Source organism: Lutra lutra, chromosome 5 (assembly GCF_902655055.1).
Source record: "Lutra lutra chromosome 5, mLutLut1.2, whole genome shotgun sequence".
Lineage (NCBI taxonomy): Eukaryota > Metazoa > Chordata > Mammalia > Carnivora > Mustelidae > Lutra > Lutra lutra.
Window position 1 is genome coordinate 49,792,366 of NC_062282.1, and position 24,774 is coordinate 49,817,139.

The following is a 24,774-nucleotide window of genomic DNA, read 5'->3' on the forward strand; positions in this document are numbered from 1 at the left end:
ATCTGACACCCTTATCAAAGTACCTTCCCACTTAAGTTAGCCAGAGTTGGTCTCTGACCATCAGAAAAGCTTTATATTGTTTCGGTCCCATTTCAGTATGGAGAGTGTGGGATTCCAGATACCTCTTTCTACATTTTGTAAAGGAGAAAGCTAAAGTTGAACAAGGTGACTGACTTTCCCATATTTTTGCTAGTTAGTGGCAGAGTTGAGACTTGAAGTGAGCCTGGGAGACCCGTGGAATCAGTGCACGTGTCTTATTTAGTATAACATGTCCAGGACCTGGTGAAGGATGTAGCAAAGGACCAGACTCTCAAGAATATTTGCACTCCACATTCAGGCTATAGGATACAGCATTACCTCTATTTGATGGGTGAGAGACTGTGACCTAGAGTACCTCAGGGCGATTTCTTTCTTTCTTTCTTTCTTTCTTTTTTTTTTAATAAAACTTTTTTTTTTAAGATTTTATTTATTTGGGACACCTGGGTGGCTCAGTTGGTTGAGCAGCTGCCTTCGGCTCGGGTCATGATCCCGGCGTTCTGGGATCGAGTCGCACGCCGGGCTCCTTGCTCGGCAGGGAGCCTGCTTCTCCCTCTGCCTCTGTCTGCCTCTCTGTCTGCCTGTGCTTGCTCACTCTCTCTCCCTCTGTCTCTGACAAATAAATAAATAAAATCTTTAAAAAAAAAGATTTTATTTATTTATCTGAAAGAGAGAGAATGAGAGATAGAGAGAGAGAGAATGAATGGGGGGAGGGTCAGAGGGAGAAGCAGACTCTCTGGTGAGCCCGATGCGGGACAGGATCCTGGGACTCCAAGATCACGACCTGAGCCAAAGGCAGATGCTTAACCAACTGAGCAATCCAGGTGTCTCATCAGGACATTTCTAATACAGAAATGTTTGCTGTTTTTCAGGAGCATGGACTCAGGAAACCTGAAGGACAACCACATTCATACCCAACTTTCTGTCCAAATTGATCCCATTAGTCAGCATTCCTAAAGGGGAGCATAGTATGGAAGGATATTGTGGGAACTGGAGTCTAAAAGGTGAGAAGAGTGAAATGCTATTTATTTATGCAGTTTTTAGTGAAGTGCCTGTGTTCTACTGGGCACCTGACATATATTTATCTCATCTCATCCTAACAATGGTTAACAATATGATGTAGATAGTTATTGCCCTTATTTTACAGATGAGGAATCTGAGACCTGGGGAGGCTAAGTCTCTTGCTCCAGATTCATAGCCAGTAAGCCACAGCACCAGGTAGGACTGATGTCATGGCCCAAGCTCCTAACCCATATATTGTACCAATGGGGCTTGTTGACATTTAAATCTGCAGTTCATTGATGATGGTTGACTGCTTTGTAGTGCATTTCATTTAAAAAAATGTATACTGTTGCTTATGTAATTCCAAGATCATGATCTTTGAGAGAGATATTCCCTCCTCCACTATTTTCTTTCTTTCTTTCTTTCTCTCTTTTTTTTTTTTTTTTGTGGGAGAAAGCTGAAATTTGGAAGACTTGGCAAAGAGAGTGTTAATGTGCTAACATCAAATGAATTCCATGGATTTTCTATTCATTAAGGCCCATTTCCCTGCACATAACTCACCTCAGCTTGGTTATACTACTCCAGGGTATGCTAGTAAAAGGGAGAAAAATGGGGAAGCCAGCCAGAAGGAGGTGTTTCTGGCTGCAAAAATCAACTTACACCTACCAACAAAGACAGACAGAAAGGCTTTGCCAAACAGTAAATATCAAGTTCATTGCCTAAGCCCCAGAAGAAAACGTATTAAGCAATTTATGATACCTTTTTGAGTCTATGGTCACCTGATACTACTTGGCTGTGAATTTTGGGAATTGCAATTCAGCAATTGGGAGATGAATTACAGCAAAAATTCTGGCCATTTTATACCTCTGATAAAGTATTGGGGATGACAAAGCATGAGTCTCCTTTGCCTGAGAAAATGTACATTTATTTATCAATTCACTGAATAAATTTACTGAGTACCTACTATGTACCAGGCATCTTTTAGCACCAGGCATAAAGCAGTCACCTTGACTTGCAATAGTCCTCTCTTACAGAGTCTAGCTAGGGAATATGGATAAAATTAAGAAGACAAATAAATGAATAATTTCAGAGGATGGTGAGTGACTTGAAGAACACCAATTAAGTGCTTTGATGGAGGATGGAAGGTGGAGAGGGAGTAATTTAAATTGGATGGTCTGGAAGCTCTCCCTGAGGCCTTAATGTTAAGAAAAAGGCAGCCACTCAAATGTCTAGAGCCAAACATTCTGGACAGGAGGGTGAGCAAATGCAAAGGACCTCACGGAAATAGAACTTGGTGTGTTAGAGAACCAGAAAGAACCTCGGGCCAGAATTTAGTGAGAGAAGGGAGAGAGGGAAGGGTTGAGGTCAGAGGTCAACAGAGCAGATCATGTAAGGCCTTTGGTCCTTCATGTTCAAGAGTCTATTCCTTAACCTAAAAAGAGTGAGAAGCTCTTGGGAGTATTCAAGTGAGACTATTGATGTCTAATTGACAATGATTGAAGGTTCCTGGGGCAGTTTCAATAGAGGGTGGTGGGGAGAGGCCTAGGAGTAAAAGCTGAGAGGAGGGTTAGGGAATTGTAGCCATACTATAGAAATGTCAGTGTTGTTGGGCAGAAGAGTGTAGGTCCTTAAAGTAAGCTCAACTATTAAAAAAAAGTGGGGGTGGGTAGTGTATGTCCTAAAATGTGTATTCATAGTGGCTTTCAACCCTGGCTTCACATTTGAATCACACTTGAAACTTCTTAGAAATATAGCTACCTGGAGTCTCTCCCGGAATATTCTGATTGAGCAGATCTGGGGAAGGCATGTCTTTTAAGACTCAAATAACAGGAGATTCTAAAGTGTAGCAAGGGTTGAGAACCACTGGTTTAAAAATGTTTCCACATTCACTACTTCTTTTTTTTTTTTTCCTAGTAAAATTATTTTATTTAGTTTTTTTTTTTTAAAGATTTTATTTATTTATTTGTCAGAGAGAAAGAGAGAGAGCACAGGCAGACAGAGTGGCAGAGGGAGAAGCAGGCTCCCTGCAGAGAAAGGAGCCTGATGTGGGACTTGATATCAGGACGCTGGGATCATGACCTGAGCTGAAGGCAGCCGCTTAACCAACTGAGCCACCCAGGTGTCCCTTTATTTAGTTTTAATATCCATCACCAACAGCTTGAAATAAGAATTTCCATGGTCTTCAATTAAGCCGTATCCCACTTTCTTTTAGAATATCTTGTTTTTCATTAAAATAATTTCTAAACCACTCTATGTGTTCAATCTTCTGTTTAACACTCAGGTATGGGTTTTTGGAAAGGCCACAGGTTACCAGCTCCATGAAGTGGCGAATTGGTCCTTGTTTTGAAAAATCTTTCAGGTGTTTATCCAGAAATACATGTTCATGAAATTCTGAACCATCATCATCAAAACCGGCTTCACTGTTAATTGGAAACTCCCACAACTTCCCCTCTTTCGTCCACTGGATCATCTCTGCAAAACCATTCTGAAGGGGCTGTTCATTTACCATGGACAACTGCTTCGCAAATTCCACTTCCCAAAGTGAAGGTGCTGTCTCTGTTTCAGGTGCCTCTTCAGTAACTGCCTTAAGGTCAAAAATATTAAGTCTCTTCCCTTTGAGCATATTTTTCCTAAGACTTTTCTTAAGATCATCAGTCTTCTGTCCCATGAAACTGTCAGTTCCTTCATCAAACTGAATTTGATGCACTGGTCTTGTACTAACTCTACCTGTGGCAGATTTGGCAACTTTCATATTTGATATTATGTTACTGACACTAATTTTAGTTCTTTCTCCATCTTTCTGTGCCTTTGAGACTTCCTCATGCTGCTGAAGTTGCCTGAGCAGCTCTGACTTGGTTGTCTGCTTATCAAAAGGGAGAAAATCTGCAATAGCAGATGCCGCTGCTTCCAACTCAGAACTCACGGACTTGGTTCTCTTTTTTGGGGCATCTTCCAGAGTTTTTTGAAGGCTGCCAATTGTAGCTTCCACACTCTTGAGTTGTCTTCTGCTAGATGGCTTTGTTGTTTGTACATTTACTGTGCTTAACTCAATTTTCATGCCCTTAATAATATCTAACAAGTCTTTTTTTGTATTCTCCTTTACACTCTCTTGGCTCTCTGTTTCTTTGGAAATCCCATGCGTTGGAGCAGACTGCTCATCTTTCTTCCTATAATTCACACTGTTAGTGCCAAAGGATCTTTGGACATTATTTTTTGTCCTGACCGTTCCGTTCGGAGCACCGAGTAGCACAATCGCAGCCTCCGAGCCTCCAGAGCATAAAGGAAAGCAGGAGAGAGGGCGTAGAGGTAGGATCGCGGAGACCTCGGAAACATCGCCAAGAGACAAACCAAACTGGGAGCACAAACGATCAGACCCTCACTACTTCTTTTGATTGTCTCAGAATTTGTGAGACAGCTGTTGTTGCTGCCCCATTTCATGGATGAAGGAACTGAAGTTCGCAGAGGGATGGCAATTTATTTACGATCATGTGGTGAGCAGTAGACAGCGTCCTGTTCTCTATACGCAAACCCAATGCTCTCTCTCTTACTCCACCGCATACCCCAGAAAGTAGCCAGCAACTAGGTTACTGTCTTTAAAAATCCAAGATAGAGAAGGATGTTCACCGTCAGCAAGCAAAGAGCAAAATGGAAATTTGCAGACAAAGTGGGAGACCATGACGGGAAGGTGACGTATAGAGGCCCTCCTTCATGGTATTTAGAAAGATGGATCAGATGGCCTGGAAACTGACAGGGTGGTGAAAACATGTTTGAGGGGATTCATAGGAGAGAGTTTTGAGGGAGGGTGGTAGAGATAATTAGGTTTGGGGAGATGAAGATGCTTCCATGAACCAATACTCTAGTGGTTATCCATTATTTTTTGGTGATTTAGCATCCATTCCAATTTCTTTTTGGAGACAAACAGAGGTGGAGATGTCTTCTCCATTGCTTTGAGTCGCTTGGATTGTAATCATGTTGAGCCTGGTTTTGCAACCTGCCTTTGATCCTGGGATACCTGTACATCTTCTAACAAATCCCCTTTTTGCTTATAGGGGTCCAGAACCAGTTTTCATTGCTTTCAACAAATTAGTCCTGTCCCTGTTTGATGTGGTGACCATTTATAGAAGGAAGACTGGATGTGCAATTCCCTAAGTTGGCAAGCAGCCTAAATTTGCATTCTCTGATCCAACTTTCTACACTCAACCTTTCTAGGTATCTCTCTGTTTTCTGCTTTTGTAAAGATCACTGATTTCTTCTCTGGAAAGAACATCTTCCTCTATTTATATACAGTGAAATGAGTGCCAAGAAAGAGAGATAATGGATAATAAAGAAGGATCATTCCTTCAATCCATTCTTTATCTAGCAGCCAGAGTGATTTTTTTCAAAATGGAAGTCATGGCACTCCCAGGCTGAAAACTCTTTAGTGGCTTCCTATTGTGACTAGGATAATGATAAATCCATTAGTGCCTATCAGGCCCCAGGAGATGTGATTGCTTATAAGGATTCAACTTCCTCTTACCCCATCTTTGATATCTATGCTCTAACCTTACACATATTTTTGTAGTTACATGTAGGTACTCTTTCCCAGCTGCCAGAGGACTTTTGCCTATTCTTTTCCTTTACTCAAAGACTCTTCTTTTTCCATTTTGCCATTTTGTAAATTCCTTCTTTACACTTTAGAACTACACTATTTCCCCAGATAAACCTTATCTACTATCCTGATTAGGTTAAATCCAGCTGCATTCCCCTCTACTCTCTCCTGCCCCCATCCTAGGCACCACACATAGCATATCTCATTTTAAGCACCAGTCACAATGGCAATTTCACAATTTGTTTTTGTGGTTCCTCATATTTTATTAATGTTTAGGCCCCAACTAGTCTGTAAATTTTGTGAAAGCAAATCCCATATTGTTTTTTTTCATCATGTTCAAAGTTCACAACATAATGCATGATGCATAATGATAAAAATGGTAAGAATAGGACTAACAATAACAATCAAAGTAGTAGCTTCCATTTTTTATACTACAAGGTGTTTTAAGCCCCTTACATGTGTTCTCAACAACCTTATGGTGCTCCGCCATTATTCCCATGTAAATATGGGGAAGCAGGTACAAAGAGACTATATGACTTAATAAAGTCACACAGCTAAAAAGTACTGGAGCTCAGGTGACAACCTACACAATATGGTTCCAAAGTTGGTGCTTTTAATTATAATGTTACCTTTCTTCTATGCACAATAGTTGTTCAGTAAGTGTTCATTGAATGAAGAAATGAATGAAAGTGGGAAGGAATGAACACATGACCCTAGAAATCTGGGAATAAAATTCCAGAGACCTGAACTCAGTGCCAACTCTGCCTGACACCTCTGTGTAATTTCATCCTTGAAGACCTCTGTTCCCTTTGTGTGAACAAGGGGGAGTGAGACAGACAAGTGTTAAGCACAAACCCTCTGGGACTCTAAGCTGGCATGATTTAAAAGGCCACATCTGGATTCAGCTCTTGGACTTTGTAAGCTTAAAACAAAAATGACCAAGGTAGAGAACTTACTCCCTAGATCATAAGGGAATTCATGGTCCCTGGAACTGAAACAATAAAAGGAAAAACCATGTGGATGGAACCTACATCATGATTTTGGACCAAGGAAACAAGAAGTTGTAGGCCTTTCTCTGTCCATTATTTTAGGTATTGTGCAAGGTGTGATTTAGGGGATAATTCTCAACCTTTACTTCCTTCTTGAGATATACTCATTATTAGCAGTTCTGAATGCCTGCTGGAGGAATCGCAGAGCTAATTTTTCTCTTTCCTAATGTAGTTATACAAAAGTCTCATTGCATTAATATTTTTGCAATTGTGCTGTAACTGAAGCCGCAGAAAACTGCTCACCAGGGATCCTGAGCCTTGCAAACAAGTCTCCCTAAGCCTGCATGGAAAATGCAGACGTGCTCCTCTGTTGCTAGTTAAGCTTGCTGGGACGTTAATGCATGCCTCCTACAGCATTTTAGACCCAGGCCCCAGACCCAGGCCCCTCTCCCCATCCCCCAAAGCTGCCACCAGGGTCCTATGTGCCTCCTAAATACTTGGCTGCAGCACTTGGGACATTTTATTGAGGCAACTTTACTGGAAGGATCCAATTACAGGGTATAGCGAGTTAGATTCAGTGCCCCGGTTAACAATGCTATGGAGAACACTGAGGTTCCTTTAGCCCTTCCTGGTATAAAAGAAATGAACAGAGTAATGGCAAACAGCCCGAGATGGCTGCTGCTTCTGGACACGAGCACACCACTGGGTTTTTAAAAATCTTTATATTTTTATTCATGTATAAAAAGCAATACATCCTAGTTGCAGGGGGAAAAAAAGTCAAACAATAGGAAGTAGAAAGAGTAAAAAGTAAAGCTCTCCCTTTCTACCTTTAAACCCCACATTACTTCCCCTGAGGTAAGCACTGTTTTCAGTTTGTTATATATCCTTCCAGATCTTTATTTATTGCATTTACAAACAAAATTATATTATACTTGAAAAATTTCTGTCCACATTTTTCTGCAACTTTATTTTGTGCCTTAACAATACATCGTGATGTTTTCCACATCAGTGCATGTAAGTCTACATTATTCTTTTAAACTGGTCCTTTGCAATTTCTAGTATGTCTCTATTACACAATTCTCTTAACCATTTCCTCTTGTCAATGCATGTTCAGATGTTTCCAAAATTTTGGCTATTACAAATAATGCTGCAATGAATATCTTTGTAGTTTCTTTGAGTATTATACTGTGCACATGTGGAAGTTTCTTTAGGGTAAATTCTAGATGGTTATTCAGAGTATTGAATGAACATACCGTATTTGTTCTGGGATGTTCAAGTTCAGATTTCCCGAAGAGCTGAGACCAACCTTTGGAGGAGTTTGTTTTTTAAAATCATAATTAAAAAAATAAAATAGCACTGTAATCACATGCCAGATCTACATATTTGCTCTCTATTATTACTGTCCTTCATCCAGCCAGCTAAACCACCAACCCCACAGGTAACTACTGCTGTTTCTTAGATTTTCTTCTGCTTTTTAATGCATAAACAGACAAATATGAATGTACTTTCTTATTTCTTCCCTGTTTTTTCACATAAGAGGTAACATATTTTGTACACTATTCTGCTCTTGCTGTTTTCTCTCACTCATACATCTGATAGGTCTTTTCATATAAATAGAGAGCTTACCTTTGTCATTACTTTTAAAATTTTTAGCTAATAGACTTTATTTTTTAGAATGGCTTTCAGTTTAGAGAAAATTTGATAGAAACTACGAAGATACAGAGAGCACAGAGTTACCATATGATGCTGCTTCTGTCCTCCCCCACATTTCCCCTATTATTAACATCTTGTATTTGGGTGGTACATTTATTAAAATTGATGAACCGCTACCAATACACTTTTTATTAACAAAAGTCCATAATTTTCGCGAGGGTTCATTCTTTGTGTTGTACGCTACTATGAGTTCTGAAAAATGCATAATGGCTTGTTTTTACCCTTACAGTATCATACGAAATAGTTTAATTGCCCTAAGGACTACTTGTGTTCCTCCTAGTGGAACTTTTGTCCCTCCCCGGCAACTATTAATGTCTCTGTAGTTTTACCTTTTCCAGAATGTTATATAGTTGGAATCATATAGTAGTATGTAGCCTTTTCAAACTGGCTTCTTTTACTTAGCAATGTGCATAGCAAATTTCTCCATGGTTTCTCATGGCTTGATCACTTTTTTTTTTTGATATAATTTTTTTTTAATTTTATTTTTTATAAACATATAATATATTTTTATCCCCAGGAGTACAGGTCTGTGAATCGCCAGGTTTACATACTTCACAGCACTCACCATGGCACATACCCTCCCCAATGTCTATAATCCCACCCCCCCTCCCAACCTCCCTCCCCCCATCAACCCTCAGTTTGTTTTGTGAGATTAAGAGTCACTTATGGTTTGTCTCCCTACCAATCCCATCTTCTTTCATTTACTCTTCTCCTACCCCCTTCTCCCCGCATGTTGCATCTCCTCTCCCTCATATCAGGGAGATCATATGATAGTTGTCTTTCTCCGATTGACTTATTTCGCTAAGCATGATACCCTCTAGTTCCATCCACATCGTCACAAATGGCAAGATTTCATTTCTTTTGATGGCTGCATAGTATTCCATTGTGTATATATACCACATCTTCTTTATCCATTCGTCTGTTGATGGACATCTAGGTTCTTTCCATAGTTTGGCTATTGTAGACATTGCTGCTATAAACATTCGGGTGCACGTGCCCCTTCGGATCACTACGTTCGTATCTTTAGGGTAAATACCCAGGAGTGCAATTGCTGGGTCATAGGGTAGTTCTATTTTCAACATTTTGAGGAACCTCCATGCTGTTTTCCAGAGTGGTTGCACCAGCTTGCATTCCCACCAACAGTGTAGGAGGGTTCCCCTTTCTCCGCATCCTCGCCAGCATCTGTCATTTCCTGACTTGTTAATTTTAGCCATTCTGACTGGTGTGAGGTGATATCTCATGGTGGTTTTGATTTGTATTTCCCTGATGCCGAGTGATATGGAGCACTTTTTCCTGTGTCTGTTGGCCATCTGGATGTCTTCTTTGCAGAAATGTCTGTTCATGTCCTCTGCCCATTTCTTGATTGGATTATTTGTTCTTTGGGTGTTGAGTTTGCTAAGTTCTTTATAGATTTTGGACACTAGCCATTTATCTGATATGTCATTTGCAAATATCTTCTCCCATTCTGTCAGTTGTCTTTTGGTTTTATTAACTGTTTCCTTTGCTGTGCAAAAGCTTTTGATCTTGATAAAATCCCAATAGTTCATTTTGCCCTTGCTTCCCTTGCCTTTGGTGAAGTTCCTAGGAAGATGTTGCTGTGGCTGAGGTCGAAGAGGTTGCTGCCTATGTTCTCCTCAAGGATTTTGATGGATTCCTTTCTCACGTTGAGATCCTTCATCCATTTTGAGTCTATTTTTGTGTGTGGTGTAAGGAAATGATCCAATTTCATTTTTCTGCATGTGGCTGTCCAATTTTCCCAACACCATTTATTGAAGAGGCTGTCTTTTTTCCATTGGACATTCTTTCCTGCTTTGTCGAAGATGAGTTGACCATAGAGTTGAGGGTCTATTTCTGGGCTCTCTATTCTGTTCCATTGATCTATGTGTCTGTTTTTGTGCCAGTACCATGCTGTCTTGATGATGACAGCTTTGTAATAGAGCTTGAAGTCCGGAATTGTGATGCCACCAACTTTGGCTTTCTTTTTCAATATTGCTTTGGCTATTCGAGGTCTTTTCTGGTTCCATATAAATTTTAGGATTCTTTGTTCCATTTCTTTGAAAAAAAAATGGATGGTACTTTGATAGGAATTGCATTAAATGTGTAGATTGCTTTAGGTAGCATAGACATTTTCACAATATTTATTCTTCCAATCCAGGAGCATGGAACATTTTTCCATTTCTTTGTGTCTTCCTCAATTTCTTTCAAGAGTACTTTATAGTTTTCTGTGTATAGATTCTTAGTCTCTTTGGTTAGGTTTATTCCTAGGTATCTTATAGTTTTGGGTGCAATTGTAAATGGGATGGACTCCTTAATTTCTCTTTCTTCTGTCTTGTTGTTGGTGTAGAGAAATGCAACTGATTTCTGTGCATTGATTTTTGTATCCTGACACTTTACTGAATTCCTCCCTTCCAAGTACTAACCTGGCCCGACCCTGCTTAGCTTCCGAGATCAGACGAGATCGGGCGCGTTCAGGGTGGTATGGCCGTAGACTACTTTACTGAATTCCTGTACAAGTTCTAGCAGTTTTGGAGTGGAGTCTTTGGGTTTTCCACATATAGTATCATATCATCTGCAAAGAGTGATAGTTTGACTTCTTCTTTGCCGATTCGGATGCCTTTAATTTCCTTTGTTGTCTGATTGCTGAGGCTAGGACTTCTAGTACTATGTTGAATAGCAGTGGTGATAACAGACATCCCTGTCGTGTTCCTGACCTTAGCGGAAAAGCTTTCAGTTTTTCTCCATTGAGAATGATATTTGCAGTGGGTTTTCATAGATGGCTTTGATAATATTGAGGTATGTGCCCTCTATCCCTACACTTTGAAGAGTTTTGATCAGGAAGGGATGCTGTACTTTGTCAAATGCTTCTTCAGCATCTATGGAGAGTATCATATGGTTCTTGTTCTTTTATTAATGTGTTGTATCACATTGATTGATTTGCGGATGTTGAACCAACTTTGCAGCCCTGGAATAAATCCCACTTGGTCGTGGTGAATAATCCTTTTAATGTACTGTTGAATCCTATTGGCTAGTATTTTGGCGAGAATTTTTGCATCTGTGTTCATCAAGGATATTGGTCTGTAGTTCTCTTTTTTGATGGGATCCTTGTCTGGTTTTGGGATCAAGGTGATGCTGGCCTCATAAAATGAGTGTGGAAGTTTTCCTTCTATTTCTATTTTTTGGAACAGTTTCAGGAGAATAGGAATTATTTCTTCTTTAAATGTTTGGTAGAATTCCCCTGGGAAGCCATCTGGCCCTGGGCTTTTGTTTGTTTGGAGATTTTTGATGACTGTTTCAATCTCCTTACTGGTTATGGGTCTGTTGAGGCTTTCTATTTCTTCCTGGTTCAGTTGTGGTAGTTTATATGTCTCTAGGAATGCATCCATTTCTTCCAGATTGTCAAATTTGTTGGCATAGAGTTGCTCATAGTATGTTCTTATAATTGTCTGTATTTCTTTGGTGTTCGTTGTGATCTCTCCTCTTTCATTCATGATTTTATTTATTTGGGTCCTTTCTCTTTTCTTTTTGATAAGTCTGGCCAGGGGTTTATCGATCTTATTAATTCTTTCAAAGAACCAGCTCCTAGTTTCGTTGATTTGTTCTATTGTTTTTTTGGTTTCTATTTCATTGATTTCTGCTCTGATCTTTATGATTTCTCTTCTCCTGCTGGGTTTAGGTTTTCTTTCTTGTTCTTTCTCCAGCTCCTTTAGATGTAGGGTTAGGTTGTGTACCTGAGACCTTTTTTGTTTCTTGAGAAAGGCTTGTACCACTATATATTTTCCTCTCAGGACTGCCTTTGTTGTGTCCCACAGATTCTGAACCGTTGTGTTTTCATTATCATTTGTTTCCATAAATTTTTTCAATTCTTCTCTAATTTCCTGGTTGACCCATTCATTCTTTAGAAGGATGCTGTTTAGTCTCCATGTATTTGGGTTCTTTCCAAATTTCCTCTGGTTATTGAGTTCTAGCTTCAGAGCATTGTGGTCTGAAAATATGCAGGGAATGATTCCAATCTTTTGAGAACGGTTGAGACCTGATTTAGGACCGAGAATGTGATCTATTCTGGAGAATGTTCCATGTGCACTAGAGAAGAATGTGTATTCTGTTGCTTTGGGATGAAATGTTCTGAATATATCCGTGATGTCCATCTTGTCCAGTGTGTCATTTAAGGCCTTGATTTCCTTGTTGATCTTTTGCTTGGATGATCTGTCCATTTCAGTGAGGGGAGTGTTAAAGTCCCCTACTATTATTGTATTCTTGTCGATGTGTTTCTTTGATTTTGTTATTAATTGGTTTATATAGTTGGCTGCTCCCACGTTAGGGGCATAGATATTTAAAATTGTTAGATCTTCTTGTTGGACAGTTCCTTTGAGTATGATATAGTGTCCTTCCTCATCTCTTATTATAGTCTTTGGCTTAAAATCTAATTGATCTGCTATAAGGATTGCCACTCCTGCTTTCTTCTGATGTCCATTAGCATGGTAAATTCTTTTCCACCCCCTCACTTTAAACCTGGAGGTGTCGTCGGGTTTAAGATGAGTTTCTTGTAGGCAACATATAGATGGGTTTTGTTTTTTTATCCATTCTGATACCCTGTGTCTTTTGATTGGGGCATTTAGCCCATTAACATTCAGGGTAAGTATTGAGAGATATGAATTTAGTGCCATTGTATTGCCTGTAAGGTGACTGTTATTGTATATTGTCTCTGTTTCTTTCTGATCTGCTACTTTTAGGGTCTCTCTTTGCTTAGAGGACCCCTTTCAATATTTCCTGTAGAGCTGGTTTGGTATTTGCAAATTCTTTCAGTTTTTGTTTGTCCTGGAAGCTTTTAATCTCTCCTTCTATTTTCAATGATAGCCTAGCTGGATATAGTATTCTTGGCTGCATGTTTTTCTCATTTAGTACTCTGAATATATCATGCCAGCTCTTTCTGGCCTGCCAGGTCTCTGTGGATAAGTCTGCTGCCAATCGAATATTTTTACCATTGTGCGTTACAGACTTCTTTTCCCGGGCTGCTTTCAGGATCTTCTCTTTGTCACTAAGACTTGTCAATTTTACTATTAGGTGACGGGGTGTGGACCTATTCTTATTGATTTTGAGGGGGCTCCTCTGGACCTCCTGGATTTTGATGCTTGTTCCCTTTGCCATATTGGGGAAATTCTCTCCAATAATTCTCTCCAACATACCTTCTGCTCCCCTCTCTGTTTCCTCTTCTTCTGGAATCCCAATTATTCTAATGTTGTTTCGTCTTATGGTGTCACTTCTCTCTCGAATTCTCCCCTCGTGGTCCAGTAGCTGTTTGTCCCTCTTTTGCTCAGCTTCTTTATTCTCTGTCATTTGGTCTTCTATATGGCTAATTCTTTCTTCTGCCTCATTTATCCTAGCAGTGAGAGCCTCCATTTTTGATTGCACCTCATTAATAGCTTTTTTGATTTCAACTTCTTTCGATTTTAGTTCTTTTATTTCTCCAGAAAGGGCTTTTATATCTCCCAAGAGGGTTGCTTTAATATCTTCCATACCTTTTTCAAGCCCGGCTAGAACCTTGAGAAATATCATTCTGAACTCTATATCAGACATGTTACCAATGTCTGTATTGATTAGGTCCCTAGCCTTTGGTACTGCCTCTTGTTCTTTTTTTTGTGGTGAATTTTTCTGCGTTGTCATTTTGTCCAGATAAGAGTATATGAAGGAGCAAGTAAAATACTAAAAGGGTGGCAACAACCCCAGGAAAATATGCTTTAGCCAAATCAGAAGAGATCCCAAATCGTGAGGGGGGAGAGAGGGGATAAAAAGAGGTTCAGAAAGAAAAAAAAAAGAAAAAAAAGAAAAAGAAAAAAAAGAAACAATTAAAAAAAGAAAACCAATAAAGAAAAAATATAAAAAGAAAAAAAATATATATGTTAGATAAACTAGTTAGAAAACGTTAAAAGAGAAAGGGTAAAGTTAAAAAAAATTAGAAGAAGAAAAAAAAATGGAAAAACAAAAGAAAAAAATTAACTGCAAGGCTAAAGAATCATGGGGAGAAAGCCATGAGTTCCGTGCTTTGCTTTCTCCTTCTCTGGAATTCTGATGCTCTCCTTGGTATTGAAACTGCACTCCTTGGTAGGTGAACTTGGTCCTGGCTGGGTTTCTTGTTGCTCTTCTGGGGGAGGGGCATGTTGTAGTGATTCTCAAGCGTCTTTGCCCCAGGCGGAGTTGCACCGCCCTTACCCGGGGCCGGCTGAGTAATCCGCTCGGGTTTGCTGGGTTTGCTTTCGGGAACTTTTGTTCCCTGAGCGCTTTCCGTAGAGTTCCGGAGGACGGGAATGAAGATGGCGGCCTCCCGGTCTCTTGCCTGGAGGAGCCGAGAGCCCTGGGCCCCACTCCTCAGTGCGCCCTCAGAGAACAGCACCCAATTACTTCCATCACCCTGGCCTCTGGCCGCGCTCTGAGCTGACCAAGCCTGCGACCGGTTCAAGGTAACCCCGAGTTTAGAGCTTACTCCTCGGCTCTGTCTCTGTAGCCGGCTTCCCTGTTCTAATACCTGTAAGCTCTGCGACCCTCAGACACCCCCGATCCTTCTGTGACCCTGCGGGACCTGAGGCCACACTGACCCGCGTGGGCTTCACCTCAGTTAAGCCTCTGGAGCGATGTCCCTCAGCGGAACAGACTTTTAAAAGTCCTGATTTTGTGCTCCGTTGCTCTGCCGCTTGCCAGGAGCCGGCCCCTCCCCCCGCGGTCTATCTTCCCCTCGCTTTGGATTCACTTCTCCGCCAGTCCTACCTTTCAGAGAGTGGTTGATTTTCTGTTTCTAGAGTTGCTGTTCTTCTTCTCTTCGATCTCCCATTGGATTTGTAGGTGTTTGCAATCTTTAGATGAGCTATCTAGCTGATCTCCCGCTACCTGAAGTAGTCTCAGCCTGCTACTTCTCCGCCATCTTGACTCCTCCCCTGACCACTTTTTTTTTTTTTTTTTTTGGTATCACTGAATAATTCATATAGATGTACCACAGTTTGTTTATTCATTCACCTATTAAAGGACATATTGGTTGCTTCCAAATTTTGGCAGCTATGAATACAAACTGCTATAAACATTCATGTGCATGGTTTTATGTGGTTATAAGTTTCATACCAAGAAGTACAATTGCTGAATCATATGCTAAGTGTTGTTTAGATTTATAAGAAATTGCCAAACTGTCTTCCAAAATTGCTGTACCATTTTGCATTTCACCAGCAATCAAGAAAAGTTCCTGTTATTGTAGATCTTTGCTAGCATTTGGTGTTCAGACTTTAGATTTGTCATTCTAAAAGATGTGTACTGGTATCTCATGTTGTTTTAATTTGCATTACCCTAATGACCTGGTGTTGAACATCTTTTCATATGCTTCTTTGTCATCTGTATAATTTTTTGGTTTGATGTCTCTTCAGATCTTTTGCTTATTTTTATATTTGGTTGTTTGTTTCCTTGTTGTTGAGTTTTAAGAGTTTTTGTATATTTGAGGCTTTTAAATTTTTCAAATCTTTATTTTTTAATTAATTAATTAATTAATTTTTATTTATTTATTTATTTTTAGAGAGAGTGAGTGCCCTAGTAGGGGAGGAGACGGGCTGAGGGAGGGGAGGAGACGGGCTGAGGGAGAGGAGGAGAGAATCTTAATCAGGCTTCATGCCCAGTGCATAACCTGACTCAGGGCTCAATCTCAGGACCCGAGATTATGACCTGAGCCAAAATCAAGAGTCAGATGCTTAAATTGACTGAGCCACCCAGGTGCCCCGAGACTTTTTTGCATATTTTGGATACAAGTTTTTTATTGGCTATGTTTTGCAAATATTTTCTCTCGGTTTATGACTTGCCGTTTCATTTTTGTAAGTGTCTTTTGCAGAGCAGAAGTTTGTAATCTTAATGAAGTCTAACATAATTTTTTCTTTCATGGGTTGTACATTTTTTTTTTTTGAAGATTTTATTTATTTGCCAGAAAGAGAGAGAGAGAGATGGTGCACAGCGGCAGGGAGGGGGTGGGAGGGTCAGACTCCCCACTGAGAGAGGATTCCCAACTCTGGGCTCCATCCAGGAGCCTGGGATCATGACCTAAGCCAAAGGCAGATACTTAACCAACTGAGCCACCCAAGCTCCCCATCATGGATTATACTTTTTGTGTTATATCTAAAAGCTCAACACCAAGCCCAAACTCACCTAGATTTTTTTTTTTAATTAACATATAATGTATTATTTACTTCAGGGGTACAGGTCTGTGAATCATCAGTCTTATACAATTCACAGCACTCACCATAGCACATACCCTCCCCAATGTAAGTCACCTAGATTTTTCCCTGTGTTTTCACCTAGAAGTTTTATGGTTTTGCATTTTACATTTTGGTCTGTGATCCATTTTGAGTTAATTTTTATGAAAAGTGCAAGGACTGGGCTTATTTCTTCGTGTGTGAATGTCCAGTTGTTCCAACATGATTTGTTTTAAAAAAATATCCTTTCATTATTGAATTACCTTTGCTCCTTTGTCAAAGATGAGTTGATTATTTTTGTGTGAGTCTATTTTGGGGTCTTGATTATTTTCTGTGATCTATGTATCTATTTTTTGCCAGTACCACACTGTCTTTATTATTGTAACTTTGCAATTAAGTCTTACATTTAGGTAGAGTTTCTTGTTCTGACTTTATTATTCTTCAGAGTTGAGTTAGCTATTCTAGATATTTTGCCTTTTCATATAAAATTTAGAATCACCCTGTTAATATACACAAAGTAACTTACTAGGATTTTATTGGGATTGCATTGAATTTCTATATCAATCTGAGAAGAATTGACATCTTAACAATATTGGGTCTTTCTATATATGAATGTGGGATATCTATTTATTTAGATATTTAATTTCTTTCATCAGAGTTTTGGAACTTCCCTTATATGATCTTGCATATATTTTCTTATATTTATACCTATGTATTTCATTTTAATGGGGGAATGGGATGCTAATATAAATGGTGCTATGTTTTAAATTTTAAATTCCAATTGTTGTTTGTTGGAATATAGGAAAGTGGTTGAATTTTGTATATTAACTTTGTGTCCTACAACCTTGCCATCATCACTTATTGTTCCAGAAATTTTTCTAATGATTCTTTGAGGTTTTCTATATAACTTCTCACGTCATCTGGGAACAAAGACAGTTTTATTTCTTCCTTCCCAGTCTGTTTACTTTTTATTTCTTTTCTTGCCTTATTGCATTAACTAGAACAGCTAGCAGGTTGTTGAAAAGCAGTGAGAAGAGGGGATATCATTGCCTTGTTCATATTCTTTGGGGAAAGTATCTAGAAACTCACTTTATGTATTATGTTAGCTCTATTGTAGATGTTCTTTACTATGTCGAAAACATTTCACTCCATTCCTAGCTTGCTGAGAGTTTTTATTATGAGCGGCCTGATGCTATGTCTCTTAGAAATTTAGTAATTATTGACTCAATTTCTGTATACATATAGGCATATTCAGATTACTTTTTTTTATCCTTTTATAAGTTTTGATACATTATACCTTCTAAAGAGTTGGTCCATTTCATCTAGGTTATCAAATTTGTGGGCATGGAATTGCCAAATACACATTTATTATCCTTTTAACCATAAGATTGATAGCGATGGCCCATCTTTCGTTTTTGATATTAGTTATTTGTGTTTTCTCTCTTTTTTCCTCTTACTTTGCCTAGCTAGAAGCTTGCGAATTTTATTGATTTTTTTTCCAAAAGAAAACAGCTTTTGGTTTTATTGATTTTATTGTTTTCTTGTTCTCAATTTCATTGATTCTTGCTCTGTTTTTTGAATTTTTTTTTCTGTTTAATTTGGATTTAATTGGCTCTCCTTTTTGTAGTTTCCTAAGATGGAAGTTTAGATTGTTAATTTTAGATTTTTCTTTTTTTCTAATATTTGCATTCTATGTTATAAATTTCCTTTTAAACATTATTTTTACTACATCCCACAAATTTTTGTAAATTGTATTTTATTTTCATTTAGTTCCAAATATTTTAAAATTTCTCTTGATACTTCTTCTTTAACCAATATGTTATTTAGAAGTGTGTTGTTTAATTTCCAGATATTTTGTGAATTTCTAGCTATCTTTTTGTTATTGATTCCTGGTTTAATTCCACTATGGTCTGGGAGCATACTCTATTTAATTTCTATTCTTTTAAATTTGTTAGAGTGTGTTTTATGGTCCATAATTTGGTCTGTCTTGATGAAGGTTCCATGTGAGCTTGAGAAGAATGTGTATTCTGCTGTTGTTGGGTGAAGTAGTCTATAAAAGTCAGTTTGATCCAGTTGATTGATGGTACTATTCAGTTCAACTATACATTCACAGATCTCCTACCTGCTGGATTGTCAATTACTGAGAGGGGTGTTGAAGTCTTCAAACATAATAGTGAATATATCTTTTTTTTCTTGGAGTTCTGTCACTTTTTACCTCATATTTTGACACTGTTAGGCACATACACAGTAAGGATTTTTATGTCTTCCTGGAGCATTGACCTTTTTATCATTATCTGATACCCTCTTTATCACTGATAATTTTCTTTGCTCTGAAGTCTACTTTGTCTGAAATTAATATAGTCACCCTAGCTTTCCCATATTTTGTCTCTCTTTATCCTTGGTTTATTTGTCTTTATGTTTAACATACATATCTTGTAGACAGTGTATAATTGGGTCTTTTTTTTTTTCCTTTAAACTGGTCTCTAATAGTCTTTGTCTTTTATTTGGTGTGCTTACATCATTCACATTTAAAGTGATTATTGAGGGGCACCTGGATGGCTCAGTCTGTTAAGCATCTGACTCTTGGTTTCAGCTCAGGTCATGATCTCAGGGTCATGAGATTGAGCCCTGCGTTGGGCTCCACACTCACTGTGAATTCTGCTTGACGTTCTCTCTTGTTCCTCCTATGCCCCTCCCCCAACTTGTGTGCACATGCCCTCTCTCTCTCAAAAATAATAAACAAACAAACAAATAAATAAAATATTTAAAATTATAGATTATTGACATATTTGGATTAATATCTACTATATTTGTAATTAATTTGTATTCATTTCCCTATTTCTTTGTATCTTTTTGTTTTCCACTCCTTTCCTTCAATGGCTTTAATTGAGCATTTCATATGATTTCATTTTCTTTGCTCTCTTAGTATAAATAGAATAGGATAAAAGTATTAGAATTAAATTCTTTTATTTAAATTTTTAAAAAGATTTTATTTATTTGAGAGAGAGAGAGAGAGAGAGAGTGAGCACAAGCAGAGGGAGAAGCAGACTCCCCACTGAGTGGGGATCCCAACTCAGGGCTCCATCCCAGGAGCCTGGGATCATGACCTAAGCCAAAGGTAGATGCTTAATTGACTAAGCCACCTGGGCACCCTACTATTAACCGACTGAGCCACCCAGGCGCCCGGGCACCCTACTATTAAAATTCTTTTAGTGGTTTCCCTAAGTTTGCAATATACAGTATATCTAAGTTTATTCATATATAGACACTATACTATGAACATATATACCATTTATATATCTTACATATGTAAAAATTAATTATGCTGCTTTGTGGTTAATGAGGTTATTTTATATAACACAGTATTCCCAGTTCTTCCCTCTTATATCTTTTTATGACATAACTGTTACTCATTTCACTTATCTACAAATCAAAGTCATTTAATATATATTGCTATTATTGTTCTGAACAAATTATTAGATGAATGACAAATGAAATATTTTAATTTACCTTCTTTATTTCTTCTCTGATGCTCCTTTTTAAATGTTTATCAGAATTTCATGTTATTTTTCTTTTTCCTAAAGAACTTCTTTTAATATTTCTTGCAAGTCAAGTTTAATTCTCTCAATTTTTGTTTGTCTGAGAAAGTTTTTATTTCTTCACTTTTGATGGATAATTTTGGTGGATACAGAATTCTTGGCTGGTGATTTTCTTCTTTCAACACTTAAATAGCATTATGCTGGTATGGAGTCTTTATATTTTAATATTTGATAATAATAGAATGCTCTCATTGCTCTTGAAAGATTCTGTCCTCTCCTTCCACTCAAAGTTTTACTGGTCATGAATATACACACACACACACACACACACACATAATATACATATACATACACACACATTTTATATATATATGAAGATAAAATGAGAATGTCTAATTCCAAACTAACCCCACAAGAAAACCCTTTTTTAAAAAATTGGGATTACATTACATTTGTAAATTAACAAAAGAAGATTTTAAATCTTCATTATATTGAGTCTTTCTATCAAAAAGTATGGTGTTTTAATTTATTTAAATGTTATTTTGTATCCTTCAGCTCTGTTTTAAAGTTTTCTTCTTATTTAGTGTCACATTTTTATAGTTAATTTATCCTCAATTGTTTTATTTATGTTGTGCTAATATAAATATGCTCTTTTTTCATCGTATCTTTTAACTGGTTATTGTTTATTTATATGTTTATACATACAGATTATTGATTTCTCTATACAAATTTTCAATCTTATTTCACTCAACTATTATTTTTTATAATCATTTTTGAATACTTCTCTTAGGTTTTTCAGGCATACTAAGTGTCATCTTCAAAAAGTAGTGGATTTACCTCGATTCTAACTTTCATATACATATTTTCTTTTTCTTTTCTAATTGTGCTTTCAGTGCTCGCTTCGGCAGCACATATTCTAATTGTGCTTTCCAGTACTTCCAATACAGTGTTAAAGAATAGTGCAATAGTAGTGTATGATTGTCTTGACTGTCACTGTAGTGGAAATACTCACTGTTCAGTGGTTCTCATATAGGGTGATACCAATTCCTTAGAGGGACTTTTGGGAATGTCAGGGTATATTTTGTTTTTATAATAATTCAGGGAAGTTGCTTCTGGAATTTAGTATGTGAGTGACTCAGGGATAAAATGTTAATAGAACATTTGTTGAGAAAAAAATGACTCTAGTGTTTTCCAGTGATCATTGGTTTGAGATAATTTTTTTTTATCTTATTGGGTATTTTTGTTAAGAATGATTAACTTTTTTGAATGATTTCTCAGCATATATGGAGATAGAAGGTCATAAGATTTTTATGTGTAAATCTATGTTAATATGATACATAATATTAATATATTAAAAGATATCTTTTTTTTAGATGGAGGGGAGAATACAGAGGGACAGAGAGTATCTTAAGCAGGCTCCACACTGGACATGGAGCCTAATGTGGGGCTTGATCTCACAGGCCTGAGATCATGACCTGAGCTGAAATCAAGAGATGGATGCTTAACTGACTGAGCCACCCAGGTTTCCCAATGGGTATCTTAATACTGCAAATTCCTTTTATTTTTAGAATAAACCCCAATGGTCAGATGTGTGTTTTTAAAAATATGTTATTAGATTGTGTTTGTTAATATTTATTTAATAAGCTTCAATATTCATAAGTGAATTGGGCTAGTAGTTTCGTTATTTGTGTATGTATATGTGTGTCTATAGGAGCACATGCTTGATATTTGCCAGGTCCTTGTTTCACTTTAGGTAGTGTTGGAATTATTTTTAAGATCAGAAAATTCCCCTGTGAAATCATCTGGATATGTAGAGATGCAGGAATGAAGAATGATTATAACCAAACTAATTTCTCTATGTCTTCTTTGAAAATCAGAGTTTACATTTTTCTATCCTTTTTAGAGTCTGCTTTGGTAAGGTATGTTTTCCAAGATTGTTACCCATTTCATCTATGTTTTCAAATTTATTGACATAGAGTTGAATAAAATTGTTTCTTACTTTGTTAAACTTTTATAATTTTATTAAAAAACTTGTTTTTCTCTTTTTCTTGTTTAGGTTAGGTAGTTTATCTTTTATTTTTAGTTTCAAAATAACCAGTTTTGAAAGGCCAGAAGAATATGTAAACCTTGGGTAAGAAAGGAAAGGACTTTTTTTTTTTTTTAAATGCATGTATCTATTTGGGCAAGAGGAATACAGGAAAGGTAAACCATAAACTAAGAAGATTGGTTACCTACAGGGATGGTTAGTAATGGGGTAAAAAGAATGAGGGAATGAGAATGGGGTAGGAGAGATGAGTGGGGAACAATGCATTACTAAGAATGTCTTTTTTAGCTCTGATGCTTAGAACCATGGTAATACTTCACATACTGAAAAAGAAAATTAGTATCCACTGGGATATGGGTGGAATTCAAAATAGAACATAAAAATCACAAATGAAATGAACTGTATTACAGATGAATAACAAGCACACTGAAAGGGATGGGGAAGAAAAGAACAAACCTAAGTAACTCTGGAAATAGTATTTTTACTGTACACTACAGGGCTAATGACAAAAAGAACTGTACTTAAATATTGTGTGCTAGCCACTAAATGTGGTTCTCATAGGGATATGGTGAGCAAGCCTGAAACTATGCATACCCTAGAACTGTACAAAGTAATACATGTAATGAAAACAGATTTCTTATTTTCAGAGAAACAAGTTAAAATAAGGAAAGGGAGAAGGCAAAGAATAGGCTGTGTGGTGTTGGATTAAAATTAGAGATGTTAATATGAACTAATACTTTTTAGTATATACAAAATACAGACCTAAATGGAGATATGTGTGTATGCAGGAGATATGTGTGTATGTAGTATAAACACGTACAGATACTTCCTAGGTGTGTCCACAGAGAGGGGCTAGACACTGATTCCAATACTTCAGTTGTCCTTTCCATAGATCGTTCTCCAACAGTAGGAACCATGGCTTCTTTAAGAAATAGTGGATTTCAAGGATGCAGCAGAGAATACAGACAAGATGAACCTAAAAGAAACCGTGACTCCAGAAGTAAGGAAATATTTTTTCATTGACAAAGACATGTTTGAAAGGATACTGGAAACAACTTGAAGAAGGTACCAGTGTCCAACACAGACATTTTGGACAAGAGAATTAAAAATGCTAGATTGCATTATAATCTGTAAAATAAACTAAATCATCCATGGGTCTCTGTCAATATAAATAAATGATTAAATGAATAAATGGGGAGAGACACAGCTCTTCCTTATAGTAGCACCCCATTAATAAACGTAGAACAAATGATAAAAAAAGAAAGTGCTATTAGCTGGAGACTGCAGTAATTGTAATCAAGAACCATCAATGGTACTAAAATCAACCAGTAAAAAGCAACATATTTACATGGTGTCAAAATATTTCCCCAGAAGATGTTCATTAACTACAAGGGGAAAAATAGTATCTTTACAATGCAGAAACATGACCTATCCCTCCTTACCAAGTTGACATCATCAGTAATGAGACATACAAACATCGGTATGTTCGGATACAGTGTACTTCTGAGATAGTCTTGCCAAAGACTCAAACTTGAATCTGATTATGAGAAAATACTAGAGAAACCCAAATTGGAGGATGTTTCAGAAAACAGCTAACAAATACTCATCAAAAATGTCAAGGTCATGAGGTTAAGGAAAAGCTAGGAATTGTCACGTATTGGAGGAGACTAAACTAAATGCAATGTAGAGTTGTGGACTGAATCCTGGACCAGAAAAAGGGGATTTGTGGGAAAACTGGCCAAGTTTGAGTGCAGTCTGTAGATTCGTTAATGGTATTGCATTTGTTTAATTGTCTGGTTTCAATAGTTGCACTAGAGTTATGCAATATGTTAACACTGGGGAAGTGGGATAATGGGCATACAGGATCTCTATGTACTGATTTTGCAACTTTTCTGCATACCAAAAAGTATTGCAAAATTCAAAGTTAAAAAATAACTTGCTTTTGATTTTGTCATTAGTTTTCCCATTCTGTTGTATAACTCATTAATTTCTGGTTTTATTCCTCTTATCTCCTTATGCTTTCTCTTGGTTTACTTTATTGTTTTATTTATAACTTTTAAAATCATAAAATTCTTTTGTTTTCATTTTCTATTTTATTGATAGAAGTATTTAAGGCTAAGGATTCACAACCCTCCAATGTTGAGAAAAGCTATAGGGTTTTATAATAAGTATCTCATATTCTCATGATCTGGATTTTACAATTAATAGTTTATTGTATTTGCTTTATCACATACCTAGCCCTCTATCCAATACTTCTTCAATCCATTTTATTTTTTCATGCATTTAAAAACAAGCAATAGATATTAGTACAGCCTGTCCCCCAAATACTTCAACATGCATGTTATGAACCAGAGTTCGATATTTGTTTACCTTTTTTTTTTTTGAGGTAAAGTTTCCAAACAATGTTATAGATATTTCTCACTGTCTCTTGCTATTTATTGAACATTGAAGTGGAAAAACTGGAAGCGTTTTTCTCCACCTTATAACTGACTTAATGTGGCTCACTGACTCCAGAGTATTCTTTCTTTGTCTTTAAAATTCAAGACTTTCCCAGATATTATCATTGTTTATCTTCTCGGATCATTTTTTCTGGTACATGCTAACATCTTTCAGTGGGTAAATTCAGCCATCTCTAAAGTTTTCTTAG

General features: G+C 37.3%; 1 protein-coding gene across 1 annotated transcript in view; it reads right to left on the reverse strand.

Moving 5' to 3' along the window:
- Nucleotides 1-3,169: 3,169 nt before the first annotated feature.
- Nucleotides 3,170-24,774, reverse strand: part of LOC125101147 (28S ribosomal protein S31, mitochondrial-like) — a 29,340-nt gene continuing 7,735 nt past the window's right edge. Inside the window, exon 2 of the mRNA XM_047731781.1 lies at nucleotides 3,170-4,413. Within this exon, the coding sequence (XP_047587737.1) occupies nucleotides 3,221-4,413 (1,193 nt within the window). The 3' untranslated portion in view covers nucleotides 3,170-3,220. The remainder of the gene's footprint in view (nucleotides 4,414-24,774) is intronic.